This window comes from Ciona robusta, chromosome 12 (assembly GCF_009617815.1).
Source record: "Ciona robusta chromosome 12, ASM961781v2".
Classification (NCBI taxonomy): Eukaryota; Metazoa; Chordata; class Ascidiacea; order Phlebobranchia; family Cionidae; genus Ciona; species Ciona robusta.
Genome location: NC_143246.1, coordinates 5,839,534 through 5,854,961, shown reverse-complemented (window position 1 = coordinate 5,854,961; position 15,428 = coordinate 5,839,534). Strand labels below are relative to the sequence as shown.

Sequence of the window (15,428 nt, the reverse complement as noted above, 5' to 3'; positions counted from 1 at the left end):
CTAAGATCGAGCGGTGTCCGGATGTCAAATTAATTAGTGAAACCTTTGTTAACTATACTTTATTCTAGTTTCCCCATACACATTTCCACGGCATTTTTACCTACAGGTAAAGCAAGGATAAAAAGGTTACTTTCATTTTAGTGCGTCACTTTACACACACTTACAAAGCTTCGGATAACTTTGACGCATGGCTTGTTGAAACGTTTTGTTTGCACGGCTTGGTATGAAAAACAAACCAGCCCGGGCTGGTAAAACATTAATTTATTTCCACCGACGCTTTGTTTGAGCAAATGACGGCTGTAGGGCTGGCATGGTTTTGTTACATTGTCTGTCGAAGTGTATAGATTTACTCTGCTTTATTCATGGGAGCAAGGAATCCAAGGCTGTGAGATTTTCGTTGACTTTGACAACTGGGTGTAAGAAATAGAGATGAGTTAGCTAAGTGTTTTAAGCCGAATCTGCGAGGGCAAGCTTTACGAATAGGCTACACAGTCAAAACTAGAACATTAAATGTAGGCCTAGAATCTCATACACATATGTTTTTCAATATACTTTAAAGTAGTATAAAAAAAAGTGAAAAACATTTCGAGTTTTCTGAGTTTCTCAGGTTTTTCTAAGTTAGGAACGAAAAATTATCGGACAGAGCAACTGTTTAGTCAGTTACAAACTGTGGCTCATATACCATGAAAATTATATCGGTTATAAACAAATACCGTCGTCTTGTTTTATTTTGTTAATTTAAAACAAAAGTGTTTTGGCTGTGTACAGCGATATTCACCAGTATATTGAACGTTTTTTCATTCCCCTGTTTTTTTTGCAATCATTAACGCCGACAACTCACTCCCTTATATTGAATTATAGTTACCTAATGGTTCTCTACCCACCTATAGTACACCTATAGAATATACAAATTTTTTTATTGGAAGAGCAATTCCAATTTAAGCGAACGCTAAAATTATACAAACATTTTTATTGTTGTACGAGTAAACCATACAACGGTCTTTCAAGTGCCAACCTTTCAGCTTGTAGTTTCTAGTTAAGGTGTACCAATGTCAAAAATTGAAGAAAACGGTCACAAGTTAAACGTTAAGTTTTATAATAGAATGGGGGAAAGATTGGACACCTTTTCTTTCTATTTTCTAGTCCCATTTGGTAGTAAACAAAGAACGTTCAAAGAATTATAAAACCGTATCCACAAGACTCACCTAGACCGTTGTTAATTGTTTTAAACACGACCAGAATATTTGGACATTATGTGTGTCCCGTCTTACTCCACCCTACTATATATATTGTTGATTAGTTTATTTTTCGTTTGGAATGTAGAACGGTATGTTCGTCATGTTTGTTTGTCTAGTCAGTCATCTAGATGATAACCTTTATTTACCGTCGATTGAGCAGTTTCATAACCTTTTACGGCAAACAGTCTGTTTGTTTAAATTCCCCACAACTGTTAAAAACTCATCTCTCAAAATTGCGTTGTTAGATATTACGGGGCCACGCCTGTTTGCACGAACCGTCGGTACACAGCATTAATTCTGTTTCAATATTAATATCTTAAAGTTTATGTAGCTAAGTTGGATAGATTGAGTAGGCCAGGCCCAACAAATATGATGTTATCTAAATCACCCAGGATTCTGATATTCTTTCTCTTTTGTTTGACTCAGCCAATTAATGGTAAGTACTAGTATGTGGAATAATGTAACTTATTTACCCCGCGTGGAGAGACAACGACAGTCGTTATAACATGGGTGTTCTGTTTTATACACCTAGTGCCTGCTTACGAGCTACCACGTACGTTTTTGTAAGTATAAGAAAATACTTCAGTTTTTTTAAAAAAATTGTAAATATAAGAAACACAAATTTGTAAATATAAGAAAATACTTCAGTTTATAAAAAGAATAGTTTATAATGAGGAACGACTCTGGCCTCGCTGTGTGACCTCACCCATGTACATGACAATAGAATAGCAAACTCGTCCTCCCCTTCTAATGTCGTATGAGTTTCTTTATGACAAGCTATGATAGCAATAAATATGTACAGCATAGGATCGCCGAGTCGCATAATATTATTGCACTGTAGCGTTCATGGCATCGTTTATGAACCTTTTTATGTCAATTAACGTACAGTAGGATGGGGAAATATGGGACACTTTTTAACTCTATTTTCTCGTCCCATTTAGTATTAAACAAAGAACATTTAAAGAAATGTGAAACTATGTCCTCATGACTCCCATAGACCGTTGTTAATTGTTTAAAACACGATCAAAATATCTGGATATTATGTGCTAAAGGTGTCCCATCTTCCCCCACCCTACTATATATAGAAATTCCAAAACAATTTCACATCACTTACTATGATAAAACAATTCCTATTGACACGCAGGTGCGAACGACACCAGTTCAGCAACGAATGTGACGACAGAAAACGTTTATGATGATCCTTGTAGTGGTTCTTGGTCAAGTTGGTCGCAATGTTTTCCCGGCTCGACGTCGGACAGCACGCAATGGAGGGTGTGTATAACGGACCTATATATTCTTGAAGGATAATGTTTTATTATTGAGTAATGGTTATAGTATAGCATCGGGTAAGATGGGATACTGTCATTACATAATATCTCATGTTTCCTCATCGCGTTTGAAATTAACAATGGTATTTTAGAGTTGTGAGGGTGCCGTTATATTATTTTGTTAATATTTTGTGTTTATTATCGAATAGTTTCCCATCTTACCCCATCCTGTATATTGTTGACCACCTTGTAAATTGTTTAAAACACGATCGTGAAATATGGGATATTAATACCTATTTGTGTTACAGGATCGAATGTTCAATATGACACCCTCACAACCCGAGGCACCCCCCTGTTATTTGCCCTACACAGTCAATATGGTTCAAGTAGAACCTTGTTCGTCTTCAGCCGACTCTCCAGTCGTTGATTTAGCTTCGACAGGTTTGTCTTTCGACTGTCACACTTACAAAGTATAGTTGGAAATTAACCCACATCGTGTGTGTACTGGTTTCAACGTTCGTCATAATGTCGCAATGTATACGCTCGCGCTGTCATTTAAAAATAGTAACAAAGCGTTTGTGTGTTCAGGGTGTATATGTCGTTTGCCTAAGTACTTTATACTATATACGTTTATGATTTGTGATTTTAATCAAACGATTTTACAATACATAATTATCCGCTCATTGAAACAGTTATATATGAACATGTGCAACAGCAGTTGAGCATAGGCTACTGTCTAATACTTAAATAGCTTGTGTGTATGATAAAATTTGCGCCTTAAAACCGTCCAAAAATTTGCGCGTCTAAAAAACCTAATTCAAAAATGGTTAATTTTTAAACAATTGTTGACTGTCGTATACACGCCAAGTTGTTTTTTTAAATTATATTGACTGTCGTATAAACACCGCACTCATAACAATACACTAAAAGCCCCTTGTTACTTCGTATGCATCGGCGCGAAGCACGTACCGTCATTATACTAACATTGACATTATTGTCATTAAACTCAATACAAACAACTCTAACCTGAACAGATTGCGGAGTGGGATATTTTAAATGTGGAAACCAACGATGTATCCAGGAAAACTTTGTATGCAACGGAGACGACGACTGTGGAGATGCCAGCGATGAGTTTCCATCTCAAAAAGCGAAGGACGCAGGATGCACAGAGGTAACTACTTTACTGACTAAGATTTAAATGATTTTTATTCTTTATCTTCGTGTGATGGTGGCAACGACAGTCGTTATAACACGACTGTTCTGTTTAATTTAATGCCCGCTTAAGGGTTACCTCATATCATATGCAGCACGCATGGCATCTCAACGAGTCACTAATTGTGATTGAATTTTAACATTTTAGTTTTCAAACCAGGACGTTTGCAAATAATAAACTCGTACCATGAGCTATAATATTCGTACATAATAATTGAACTGACCAGAAAATCCACGTAGTTCATGTATCTACCGTTTTAAATCTGGTAACCAACTTTTCAGAACCTAAAACTGGTATGTGGGTACACAATCGACCCAGGACAAAGTTCGAAAGTTCCTCTTGGTGAGCGTTACCTTACTGGAATATCAGGAATCAACCAATTCTCGCAGGGGTTTGACATTCTTTCAGGTACGTAACGCGATGAGTAGTTAAATTTGAACGCCTATAGTTGTGTATAAAGTAGGGTAGGGTAAGATTGTACATGTTTTCATATTACTCGTCCCATTTAGTAGTAAACAAAGAAAATTTCGGTATCTTTGATGATTGTTAAATTTTTTGAACATGAATATATATTATACATGCGCCCATAACACCAGCGTGCGTAAACGAAGTTATATACAGAGGATACGAAATCGCTCGTTTGTTCATTGGTTACACTATAATAGATGTGATCAATTATGTATATTCACAGTTTCTGAATCTCTCTTATATAAATATTTTGTTACAGGCCAATTCAAAAGCAGCGCTTTATCAATGGCTGGACATGGTTCATGCAGAAGAGTTTTGATCACCGGTCAAACTGATGCTTACTACAGAATACCGGCAAATGTTGCGTCGTTTCGACAGCTCTACGAAATTATCCTATCTACACCAAAAGTTAGTTACAGAATATTTTTGGGACTTATATATAAAAGGTTTTGAGTGACTGCTTAAAATTCGTGCGGTTGTGCTTTTAATCTATGGTGATTATTCCCCAAAATTCATAAATATTCGAAATAACACTGTAGGAGTGAATGAGTGCATTTAACACAAACAAACGAACAGTGACCATTGGAGGTTAAATAAATTGCCGCCAAAAGTTTTATACCTTTCGGCAATAACAGTTGAAAACGCAACATGTAAAATCGTAACTAAAACCAGAGTTTCCTTACAGATTTACGAAAGTGGTGCAAATCTTCTGAACACAACTAAAGACAGTCTTAACTACAACCTCAACTTTGGTGGTCAAGTTTTAGGCGTTGCTGGAAACGCTGGTTTAACTCAGAACTCACTTATTGAGAATGTCGTCATAGACAGCGTGCAAAACGAACAAATGAACACATATGTATCGATGAAAGCGGCAGTGAACACGGCACAGGTAAAACGAACGTTCAAGACGTTAAAAAGTCAATACACTGATGATTGACATGAGAAGCAAGTAGGACTGAGTTTAGGGACCTGCTAACATATATAGCGAACACATTCCAATTTTAGCTATTTAAATAGAACAGTTCTACATACGATGAATGTAGCGTGATCAGCAGTAGGGTGGGGAAAGATGGGACACCTTTTCATTCTATTTTTTCGTCGAGTTTGTTAGTAAACAAAAAACATTCAAAGAATTATAAAACCGTATATTCCAACTGCTATATAACGTTGTTAATTATTTAAAACACCATCAGAAGATTTTAATATTATCTTCCCCCAGCATCCTACTATATAAATCTCCCAACATTTTATATTTTGTATGGGGTAAGACTCTACGGCGACGCTCAGTATAACAGTTGACCCCTAACACAGAGTTCTATCACTCGAACAAAATCGTAAATTTAGAATCTGACCATGGAAGGTATTTAATGGCGTTAATATTATTCATGATATTAAAGGTAACACTACAAGACCCTGAAGATCTTGAGCCCACAACTTCTTTTATGTCTCGCGTCATGGAACTTCCTGACTCTGGTTTCAGCTACGATAAATACATGAGCTTTGTAGCTGATTACGGAACCCATTATGTAGCCTCGGGAAAACTTGGCGGAATGTACGAAGAAACTCAAGTCTATTCAAGGTTGTACAACTAAATCGTTATTACTTGTCGAAACGACGCTTGTGTATTGATATAGCAAATGGTGTATTCTTAAGTTTACCGATATGGGTTATTTAATAGGTCAAAGTTAGTATTGGACAATAGATGTATGTGTTTGGCATAGGTTCATGGGAAATTAACCCTAGCTTGCAAGGTAAAGCCAAGGTTCCATTGTTTGAACCATAGTATACTGAAGTCACGTTAAACAATTTAATAAATAACTGATATTCCTAGGTGTTGGCTTGATAGCAAAAGTTTTTCGGTGTACACCCCTAAAGAGTGGAGCGAGGTTCTACAGGATTGTGCGACACAAAGTTTCTATTACAACCTCGACCCAACGACTACGACTTTCACAGATACATGCAAACATATCGACAGCAGTAAGTCGTATATGATGGTTGCCGTCTATAAACCTACGTGAAGTATAAGCTTACGTTTACTGTATGTTTACTGTATAGCTTGTTTGTTAGTTTTGCTCTTCTGGCGTTTTTTTGATAACCGCAGTCCTTTAAGACGATATGACGTCGAAACCCGGGACTCGCAATACAGTAATAGTAAAACGAAAAATAGCCAAGAATCTTAATTAACAATAATAGTACATGCTACAAATAGGCCGTTGCAACCAATTAAAATAATAATCACTATTTTCATCAATATAGCGGGACAGGCAAATTTTCTCACGGACGAAATCTCCCGGAAGTTGGTTTACGTCACGGGTGGCAGCATTGCAACGTCATCCGATTTGAAACTGAGCTTTGTGTAAGTAATGACATCACCTATAATGTGACGTCACCAATACTAACTGTGACTAACACATCAATTCACACACTGTTCTAAAACAACACCTAGTTTTACATTTAACCCGTTATTTCCATTTTGATGAGTTAGGTGTTACGGTGAGTTAGGTCAGGACCCCGAATTTAAGCAGGGGCTACCACAAGCCGTTTCATGATTTCACATGAACCTATTGCGAGTTGACCAAAATTATGCAGGCTTCTATATATACGATATTGGCTACTACAAATACAGTCCACAGAGTTAAAATGCTCATATGACACAAATATTTTTAGTTCTATCACCTAAAATATGACATTGAATTCAACAAATATATATTTCTTATCTCGCAGTAAAGAAACATGGGATGCCTGGATTCAATCGGTTTCCACAGGACCAACATTAAACACTGACTTGTTCCATCTTCGTCCGATTTCCGAGTAAGAAATTCTGTTTGAAACTAAAAATATGGTTTCAAATTTTATTTTTATTTTTTTGAATTAATTTTTTTTTATCAATTTTAACAATCATTGCAACCCGCAGCTTAATTTACTCCACACACATCCCAATTGATCGGAAAAGAAGGGAAATATTAGCAGGGTTTATCGACCAAGCTATTGAGGTAAGACATAGATGACATATTTTGTTGATAGGAATCTAGAAATGTCAATATCCGTGGGTAAAATACACGGTTTTATAGATTGGATTATCAAAGGGAGAAGTGCTATAAATAAATGAATGAATGTGTTAAAATCGACCGTTAACTCGCTCAAGTAACGAACTACAAACTGCCTGATGCTGCCATAGCAGACGGTTTAATGTGTTCGACATATAATCCCTTTTATACACAAGTAACAGTCTTGGTAGGTAATTTTTCTGTGCTTTTAAGGCGATTAACAATATACGCTTTCAGGAGTTATGAATCCTCGGAGCTTTACGATTACCTTTACAGTGGACACTTCTAATCACGTTTATTAACTGTTATTGTATCCTATAATGCAGTTACATCTCACACCGTACGATGGTTACACACAGTGTGAACCTTGTCGACCAAGAACAGATAAAGACGGAGTTGTGATTGACGTTTACGGGGAAGACTCTGGACTGGTAATTTATTCGTCAACATTAAAGTTAACTGTAATATATTTCGTGAATTTATAACTCTCATCTGGTGTTCATTTAACAGAACCGTAGCACAGTTAGTTAGGGCGATTGCCTCTAACCCAGAAGTAATGGGTTCAGCAAGGCTCTTCGTTTCTACCACTGTGGGCGTATGTGTCCTTGGGCAAGACACTTTACGGAAATCGCTCCAACCCAGTGTCCCTAATGATATCAGCCACACATAAAATTAAAAAAAATCTACTAAAAAATTAATTCAATGTTCTGTTTGGATAAGAGACTGACGATGTCATTTTTGAGAAATAAATAGACTATAGGGTGGGGTAAGATGGGACATCTTTTTATTCTGTTTTCTCGTTCAATTTTGTAGTAAACAATAATAGACCGTTGACGATTGTTTAAAACACGATCAGGATATTTGGACATTACGTGCTAAAGTTTTCTCATCTAACCGGCTCTATATCGCCAGTCTCACCGCCATGCAGTCTCTTATCCAAATAGAACATTGACGTTAACTTATAAATATGTAAACTTTTAAAGTTCTTTGTGCTAGGCACTACATATGTCCTGATGGGAATTATTAAAGGGGAATCAGAATGCTCTCCATTATTACAAATTCATTCCTGCAGCAAAGAGTTAAACTTTGCAGGGCCAACACTACCAATTCAAAACTGATTAAACTACCTTACAGGTTTTCTACGGCGTGCCATACGTTACTGGTACAGGACAAGACTACAGATGCATGTGTGCTTATAATAACCCGCCAACACCAGAAATCTGCGGTAAGTAGTTCATAAAATGTTCAACTTCTATTCTATGTGGGTGGGGCCCTTGTCGAGGACCTAAGATTTAGGCAAGGTTTTGCCCATTACCCGAGCACCTTATAATTCAACGAATCGTTTAATGCTGTGTATATATTCAACAGGTACATCGCGTGTAATGGGAATATTTGGCCTCGCTATTCTGTGTAGTCTCGTTTCGATGTGGGTCAAAGACATATTTGTATAATATAAATGCTTCACTATACGATTTATTTTTTCTTAGCACAATTTAATGCGGAGTGTATATATATAGCTTAGTGTGAAAAGTTACTGGTAAAACAAAGACGACATAAATATATACCTTATAAATTATCGCATATCTTTGGTGTCGGTTTTAAGTTAAATCCTCTCTGCCACATATTCCTATTGCGCAGGGTATATATTAATACATCAAACGTTGTATTTAATTAGTACATGTATATAAGCCTAATCTGTCGCAGTTTCAGTATAGTAAGATGGGGCAAGATGGGACATGCTTTCATTCTCTTTTCCTCGTTCCATTTGGTATAGTAAACGATAAATATTTGCAAAATTATAACTGTTAAACCGCGGCTCTAAAAGAGCTTTTATAACTGTTTAAAACACGACCAGGAAAAATGGGTATTTTTGTGCCTACAGTATTCCATCTTATTCCACAGTACTATATATATATATGTATACTAATCTAACATTATCAAAATCCTGCACTTACAACGATACACGGATGCTAAGAATGTGTTTTAGTCGCTATATAATATCATCCGTATACGAGCAACAGCTTTATATGTAAATATACTTTCCTTCTAAAACAAAACGCATATTTTGTATTTGTGTTCATGTTTGTGTGAATAAACGCGACTGTTTGTTTTCTCAAGTACAGCGAACTATATCAAATTTTATGTCAAATTTTCTACCTTGATGTGAAGTGGTTTTTACATGAAGACTGCATTTATGTATATCATTCGTTAGCTTATTCACGTGTAAGACATAAAATGAAAATGAATTAAAAACGATAAGTTACATTCATTTATTTGAACAGTCATTTATCTATCACAAAGTTTTTATAAAAATACATGTAGCGACATTACATGGAATTGAGATGGTTTGAAGGGACCTAACAGTTCAGTGTTAAACATAAATATCAAACTGATTTAATAAATAAAACGCGCGACCGTTATTCCCTTATACATTTTTATGATAAACGGGCCGCAATTCAAAAGGGTTGAACCGCTGGGACTTCTTACAATTCCAGAAGAATCATAATAATGGCAGTCGAGTGCATATGTTATTTACTTCCAGGTATTACAACATCACGGAACGAACTCGCAGTGTCAGGTGATTAAAGCAACAATCCCACATTAGATTTACGTCATTACATTATTTCCGCTATGCGCATGTTTCGAATAGCTTCACCACATCGAGAGGTACAAAGATTTACAACTAAGACATTGTACAGTGGCTACAACCCTATAGAATAGTTTAGTTTTTAGACTTTTTTAATATGGACGATGGAAGTAACATGATATGTAAATGCTAAATGGTCAAGTGGAAGTTACGTTCGCCTGTTTAGAATATGAACAGCGTTTCAGACGCGGTGCTTGGAGTTCTATCGTCGGTGTTTTTAACCTGCTTTTGCATGTTATTGTGTACAATATGCAACCGTAGACGACAGCGTAGAAGTTTCAGGTAATATAATATGAAACTTTTCTATATGTTAAAATATGGGGAAAAGAGGGCAAAAATTGATAAAAAAGCCGAATGAGGTGTTTGTCGTATGGTTTAAATACAGTTTATAAAAACCGTTGCCATTTAAGATAATTTCATTATAAATGCTTGGTAATATTTTTGGAAACACAAGTCTACCAGTTTTACCACAAATGTTGTGTTACTGTATAGACACTAGAGAGCCGTAAGATTTTAAACTGGCATCTTATACAGAATTGACAGCGAGCAACATGACAACCCAACGTTCATTGATGCGACAGTTGAGAGTCCTACACGACCATCAACTACTGTACACAAAGTGCAGACAGTCCCTATTACAACACAAGGTACATAATAAGCTGTCGAAAATCCCATTGTCTTACATAGTGACTCATTCTGCTTACAATGTAATGACAAAATCTTATGCGTGGATACGGTATACGCAAAATAATAAGCCTATACTACACAGTTTTTTTTTTCTATGCATGTGAAGTAAACGTTTTCCTAATCAACTAACTGCCTAGGTGTAATAATATTAAACACATACGGTGTATGCAAAATAATTATTCTACAGCAGTTTTAAATTCATGTTAGATAAACATTTTTCTTACCCAATTTAACGGGCAGGATTTATAATATTATTAAACTTATACGGAATGCAGGATATTTATTTTTACAGCTGTTAATCATGTTAAGTAAACGTTTTCTTAACCAATTTAATACACAATAATAAGAATATAACACACCTACCCGCGTGCGCGGACACTATACGCACTTTGTGCTACCCGACTATCAAAACATGAACTTAAAAAAACTTTTATACGGCACAAATGTGTCACGTGTAATGGACTGTAATTGCTATAGCCGACACCTTACATTCAATGAAATATAAACCGACAATTTATTTAAAGATTCAGAAATAACTTATTTACTGACCCAAAACAACATGCTTATTTAATTACCACATGCATATGATACTGTGGGGAAAGATGAAATATCGTTATAGTACCTAAATCCCATATTTCCCAATATTGCGTGAACACTTAACAACACATATTGTGTGAACACTTAACAACGAATACTTTCTGTTTACAACCACATGAGACGAAAAAAAGAAGATTAAAATATGTCCCTACCCTATACATTTGATACAGGGTGGAGAAAAACACGACACCTTTAGTACATATTACAAAAATATCCTGATCGAGTTTTAAACAAATAACAACGGCCTAAATGAGTCGTGAAGATACGGTTTTATAATTCTTTCGATAGCCTTTGTTTAAAAAATAGAACGAAAAGGTGTCCCGTCTTCCCCCAGCCTATACTATATTATTCATAGTACGTCTACAGGTCGTGATAGTCCTTTCATGGATAGAAGACGTATTACAGATTCACCTCTGCCAACCACCCCTACAACCACTGTCGAGCCGACCTACGTCAACTACCAGCCCAACAAGCATGTTCCAAAAAACAGCCCTAAATTTAACGTAAGCATCCGCCAACCAACCCCTAGCCCACCTGTTAAGCCAAATACTCCGGTTTTTCGTCCGGTTTACGCGCTCTCAGAGCAAGAGAAGCATATAATACTAGGAGAGACAGAGGTAAATAGTACCAAGGATTCTTATCTACCCACGGCCATTCAACAATCCAGAAGAAGCTTTCATTCAAGCCCGGAGTCGCACCGGTAAGAATACATTTTTCACCATATTAACATAGTATACTGAGGTGACTTATCAGTATACTATGATATTAACCTATATAGTATATATATGGGGTAAGATGGGAAACCTTTATCACATCATGTCTATAAATAATAAATATCCTGACAGTGCTGTTTTAAACAATTAACAACCGTCTTTGGCAGTCGTGAGGGTACGGCTTTATAATTCTATAAACGTTCCTATTGTTTACCGCCAAATGTAACTAGAAAAATAAAGAAAAAAATGTCCCATTTCCCCCCACTCCACTATATTAAAAAAAACGTGAAGTATAAATCACCGAAAGGGCATGCATGTAGAAATACGTATACTAAACACAACTTTACAACTAAAGCGCACGATCAACAGCTTTAAGCCGAAATTAAAATGCCTCTAACATTATTAACCACTATATGTTGACCACTATATATGTTGACCACTATATATGTTGACCACTATATACCAATCCCTGCTAGTCTGCAACTGTACGAGAGTTTTAATTCACATTTGTATGTTTCAGCAAGTTCTCTGGCATCGAAGATCGTGAGACGAATCCACCCAGAGACCCAATACCATTAGAAGAATATTTTAAGGTTCCAACCAACGTAAAACGAAATTCAAATTCGTCCGACTATTCCAATTTCAGCCACTACGGTAAACGGCCAAGTTATGGTAAGCCTTTATAAAAATAACGAAGTTTTCGCTCTACTTATATATTGTTTACTTATAAATGTTATTGTATGTTGTTTGCCTAACAACGTGGGTGGGGTTGCATGTAATATATAGGACAAAGGCTATATACATATACACACATACTGCTGTGACAAACAAACAGCTAGGTTAGCGCGCCTGCCTCTACTCAGGAGTTTACCGTTTTAGTATGTGATGCTGCCAACCGTTGTAAGCATATGTGTCCTTGGGCAAGATACTTACGGTAGAATTGCTCCAATGCAGTGGTACCTTGTGGTTTTTTAGAAATTTTCAGCTACATTACAAAAAATAAAAACATTTGCTTAAAAAATTACCCACAAAGTTATATACCGAATAACTCTTAAACGTGCACAAAGTATATGAAACCGAACATTTCAGTTTTTACAACGACTGTCGTTGTCTCACCACGAGAGGATAAATGAGTTACATTTACTCGCCTTGCGTAGACAGCATATAGTGTGTAATGTATTGTCATTTTTGCCTTGCAATAAATATGGTGGCACCGGTGACCTCGTGCGTAAGTTCGTTACAATACAAGTTTCCAAACAACGCATGGAATTTCAAAACAAACAACTTACCTCACGTGACGGTGTCGCAAGATCCGCTTCAGCAGTTTTGCACAATAGGATTGACGTCATATAGACTACGTCATGACCGAAGATATGACGTAGAACATAATCATGCAACTTGTTATCCACAGATAAATATTACATTCAGATACCCTACCCTAATGCCTGTTTTCTTCTGTCCGTATATGGGCATTAGATCAATGATAAATATTCAAACCTGCCTTGAAATTGCAAACATACAAATACATTTCATGAACACAAGTTCATATTACATGTTATACTCTGTGATCATATCCAACCACTGTTGCTATATTGTTATATCTTTTTTGCATTTAAACTAGCACTCGTTCAGCTAAAACCACAGACCAGTAAACAGACAACTCGTTACTACTTTAATGAATTTAATCAGCAAAAACGTGGCAAACGCCAGAATGCGTGCTGCCATTCAGATAAAAAGTAGACAAGGTGTAAAAGTGGTGCGATTACGCAAGAAAACGCACGGGCACACACATAACAGAACAAGATGACGAAATAATAAAGTACTGTGGGGTAAGATGGGACACCTTTAGCACATAATATCAAAAAATCCTTATAGTGTTTTAACAATTAACAACGGGTCATGGGAGTCGTTTGGACAAGGTTTTAAAATTCTTTGAATGTTCTTTCTTTGCTACCAAATTGGACAAGAAAATAGAATGAAAAGGTGTTCTATCTTTCCCCCACCTACTATAATAGATATACAAAGTCATGCTTTGAATATTAGCAATATCACCATACACATAACATATAATGTTTTGTAAGTTGTTTAACATTTATAACGAATATTTTGTAGTTGTACATTTTCTGACTTTTTACTATCAAACATGACAACCCATTTGTATGACACTTGTACGATCTTCACTGCTTTATACGAACATTCCAAAAACACTTATATGTTACTACAGGGGCAACTGGATCGTCTCAGTACAGCTTTGCAGATTCAATACCTGGTGGGAGAGCGTGGGTTCCAGTTCCAGTTTCACATCAAGATTACCCGTTTCGGTTTGTTTATATTAAAGTAGTGACATTGGCAACCTAAATTCACATAAGCATTTTCCAAATATTGCTTTATATTTAGAAGTGACTAACACATTTTAACTCCACATGCGCCTGTGAAGCGTGGTTGTAAGTTAATATGTGCTTGGCTGAAATATTACCTGCTGCTGTGTAACTTTTATTCTGTATTTTATACTGGTGAGGTCTTACCGCAAAACATCTGGGCTTGAGTTGTTTCACCACCTCAAACGCTGGAATATTTACATCTGTCTTTGATCATATTCAGCACTCTTGATCTTTTTGTAAAATTATTTCAGAAAAAGTTCGCAAGACCTCAGTAGCAGAGCATCACCATATCGATCCCCAAGAAGGGATATTATGGACACCAACTATGCCCACCGTAAAAGACTCCAAGCTACGAGTCAATCGCCAGCAATCTCTTCTAGTGGAAGCAACTTCAATCCTGACAATCGTGACCACAACCCGTTTTTTTCTCCGCAACGAACGCCAAGGCAGAACTCTAGTTATCAAAAACGAGTAAAAAGGTCACCCATGATGCAAAAAACTATTTCAATAATCGAGGAATACGAAGACCCCTTTGACGTTATAAATTCTCCGTCTCCTGGACCGGCCTCGAACCCAAGAACTCCGACAGCTCAACTACCAAGTACGAGTTACCGTCCATCTCCTCCAGCCACTCCTGCAATAAAGCAACAGTCTCCTGGATTGATGCGACAGAATGCTCAACCCCCGCTTTCAGCTAACCTTCCAATACCAGATGTCCCAGACTCAGACGACGAGACACACATTTATGTGCTTCCATTTGCGAAAGCGTCGCCGCCAACGGTCACTGTTGAGGAATACTTATGAACTCTCAGAAGCCTTTTTCTCATGTACCGACTTTTGTGCACTTATTATATTTTAATAAAAGCAAAACTGCGAGACTGTCATGTTTATAGCATTGTAGGTATACTGTACGTCTTCACAGGTCAAAGTCAGATGAGTTATAATTATGGCTGCATTTCCAGGCCTTATACGTCGTGTAGTTATATACGTAGGTATCCGGTGACAGAGATGTTCTGCTTAGTTGTGACTCACTGGGCACATACAAACGAACGTTGGCCTGACACAACAATTGAAATGACCTGGACTGCAAGACTCTGATTTACAATACACGCGTAATTAGTCGTCACCTGCATGTGACGTCATTGCAGTCGACAAAAACAAATAATTTC

At 36.7% G+C, this 15,428-nt stretch overlaps 2 protein-coding genes and 2 long non-coding RNA genes across 4 annotated transcripts; 2 read left to right on the top strand and 2 right to left on the bottom strand.

The window, feature by feature from the left end:
* Positions 1-43: 43 nt before the first annotated feature.
* Positions 44-1,337, bottom strand: LOC149727173 (uncharacterized). Its single transcript, XR_016386264.1, has 2 exons — positions 1,206-1,337; positions 44-410 (listed from the first exon to the last, which is right to left on the bottom strand). It is a non-coding gene; the product is annotated as an uncharacterized LOC149727173 (long non-coding RNA).
* Positions 1,338-1,542: 205 nt separating this feature from the next.
* Positions 1,543-9,351, top strand: LOC149727172 (complement component C8 alpha chain-like). Its single transcript, XM_089890524.1, has 15 exons — positions 1,543-1,674; positions 2,383-2,510; positions 2,815-2,947; positions 3,541-3,677; positions 4,001-4,127; positions 4,447-4,595; positions 4,873-5,076; positions 5,585-5,766; positions 6,019-6,164; positions 6,444-6,543; positions 6,912-6,998; positions 7,102-7,180; positions 7,561-7,665; positions 8,369-8,459; positions 8,603-9,351. Exons 1-15 carry the CDS (start codon positions 1,608-1,610, stop codon positions 8,683-8,685), a joined length of 1,818 nt encoding a protein of 605 aa, XP_089746650.1. The 5' UTR covers positions 1,543-1,607; the 3' UTR covers positions 8,686-9,351.
* On the bottom strand, positions 3,578-14,104 carry LOC149727171 (uncharacterized). Its single transcript, XR_016386263.1, has 2 exons — positions 13,168-14,104; positions 3,578-7,018 (listed from the first exon to the last, which is right to left on the bottom strand). It is a non-coding gene; the product is annotated as an uncharacterized LOC149727171 (long non-coding RNA).
* On the top strand, positions 9,874-15,063 carry LOC149727170 (uncharacterized). The gene is made up of 6 exons (XM_089890541.1): positions 9,874-10,163; positions 10,416-10,528; positions 11,532-11,865; positions 12,399-12,550; positions 14,103-14,199; positions 14,511-15,063. The coding sequence occupies exons 1-6, from the start codon at positions 10,051-10,053 to the stop codon at positions 15,061-15,063; spliced, it is 1,362 nt and encodes a 453-aa protein (XP_089746667.1). The 5' UTR covers positions 9,874-10,050.
* The last annotated feature ends 365 nt before the right edge of the window (positions 15,064-15,428 follow it).

What these genes read in the sequence shown, in the direction of transcription:
- LOC149727172 (XM_089890524.1), top strand. Translation starts at nt 1,608, where the DNA reads ATGATGTTATCTAAATCACCCAGGATTCTGATATTCTTTCTCTTTTGT. An exon ending in GAAACTCAAGTCTATTCAAG is followed by an intron (nt 5,767 to 6,018) that starts GTTGTACAACTA and finishes TGATATTCCTAG; the next exon opens with GTGTTGGCTTGATAGCAAAA. An exon ending in ATGCAAACATATCGACAGCA is followed by an intron (nt 6,165 to 6,443) that starts GTAAGTCGTATA and finishes TCATCAATATAG; the next exon opens with CGGGACAGGCAAATTTTCTC.
- LOC149727170 (XM_089890541.1), top strand. Translation starts at nt 10,051, where the DNA reads ATGAACAGCGTTTCAGACGCGGTGCTTGGAGTTCTATCGTCGGTGTTT. An exon ending in CGACAGCGTAGAAGTTTCAG is followed by an intron (nt 10,164 to 10,415) that starts GTAATATAATAT and finishes CATCTTATACAG; the next exon opens with AATTGACAGCGAGCAACATG. An exon ending in AGTCCCTATTACAACACAAG is followed by an intron (nt 10,529 to 11,531) that starts GTACATAATAAG and finishes GTACGTCTACAG; the next exon opens with GTCGTGATAGTCCTTTCATG.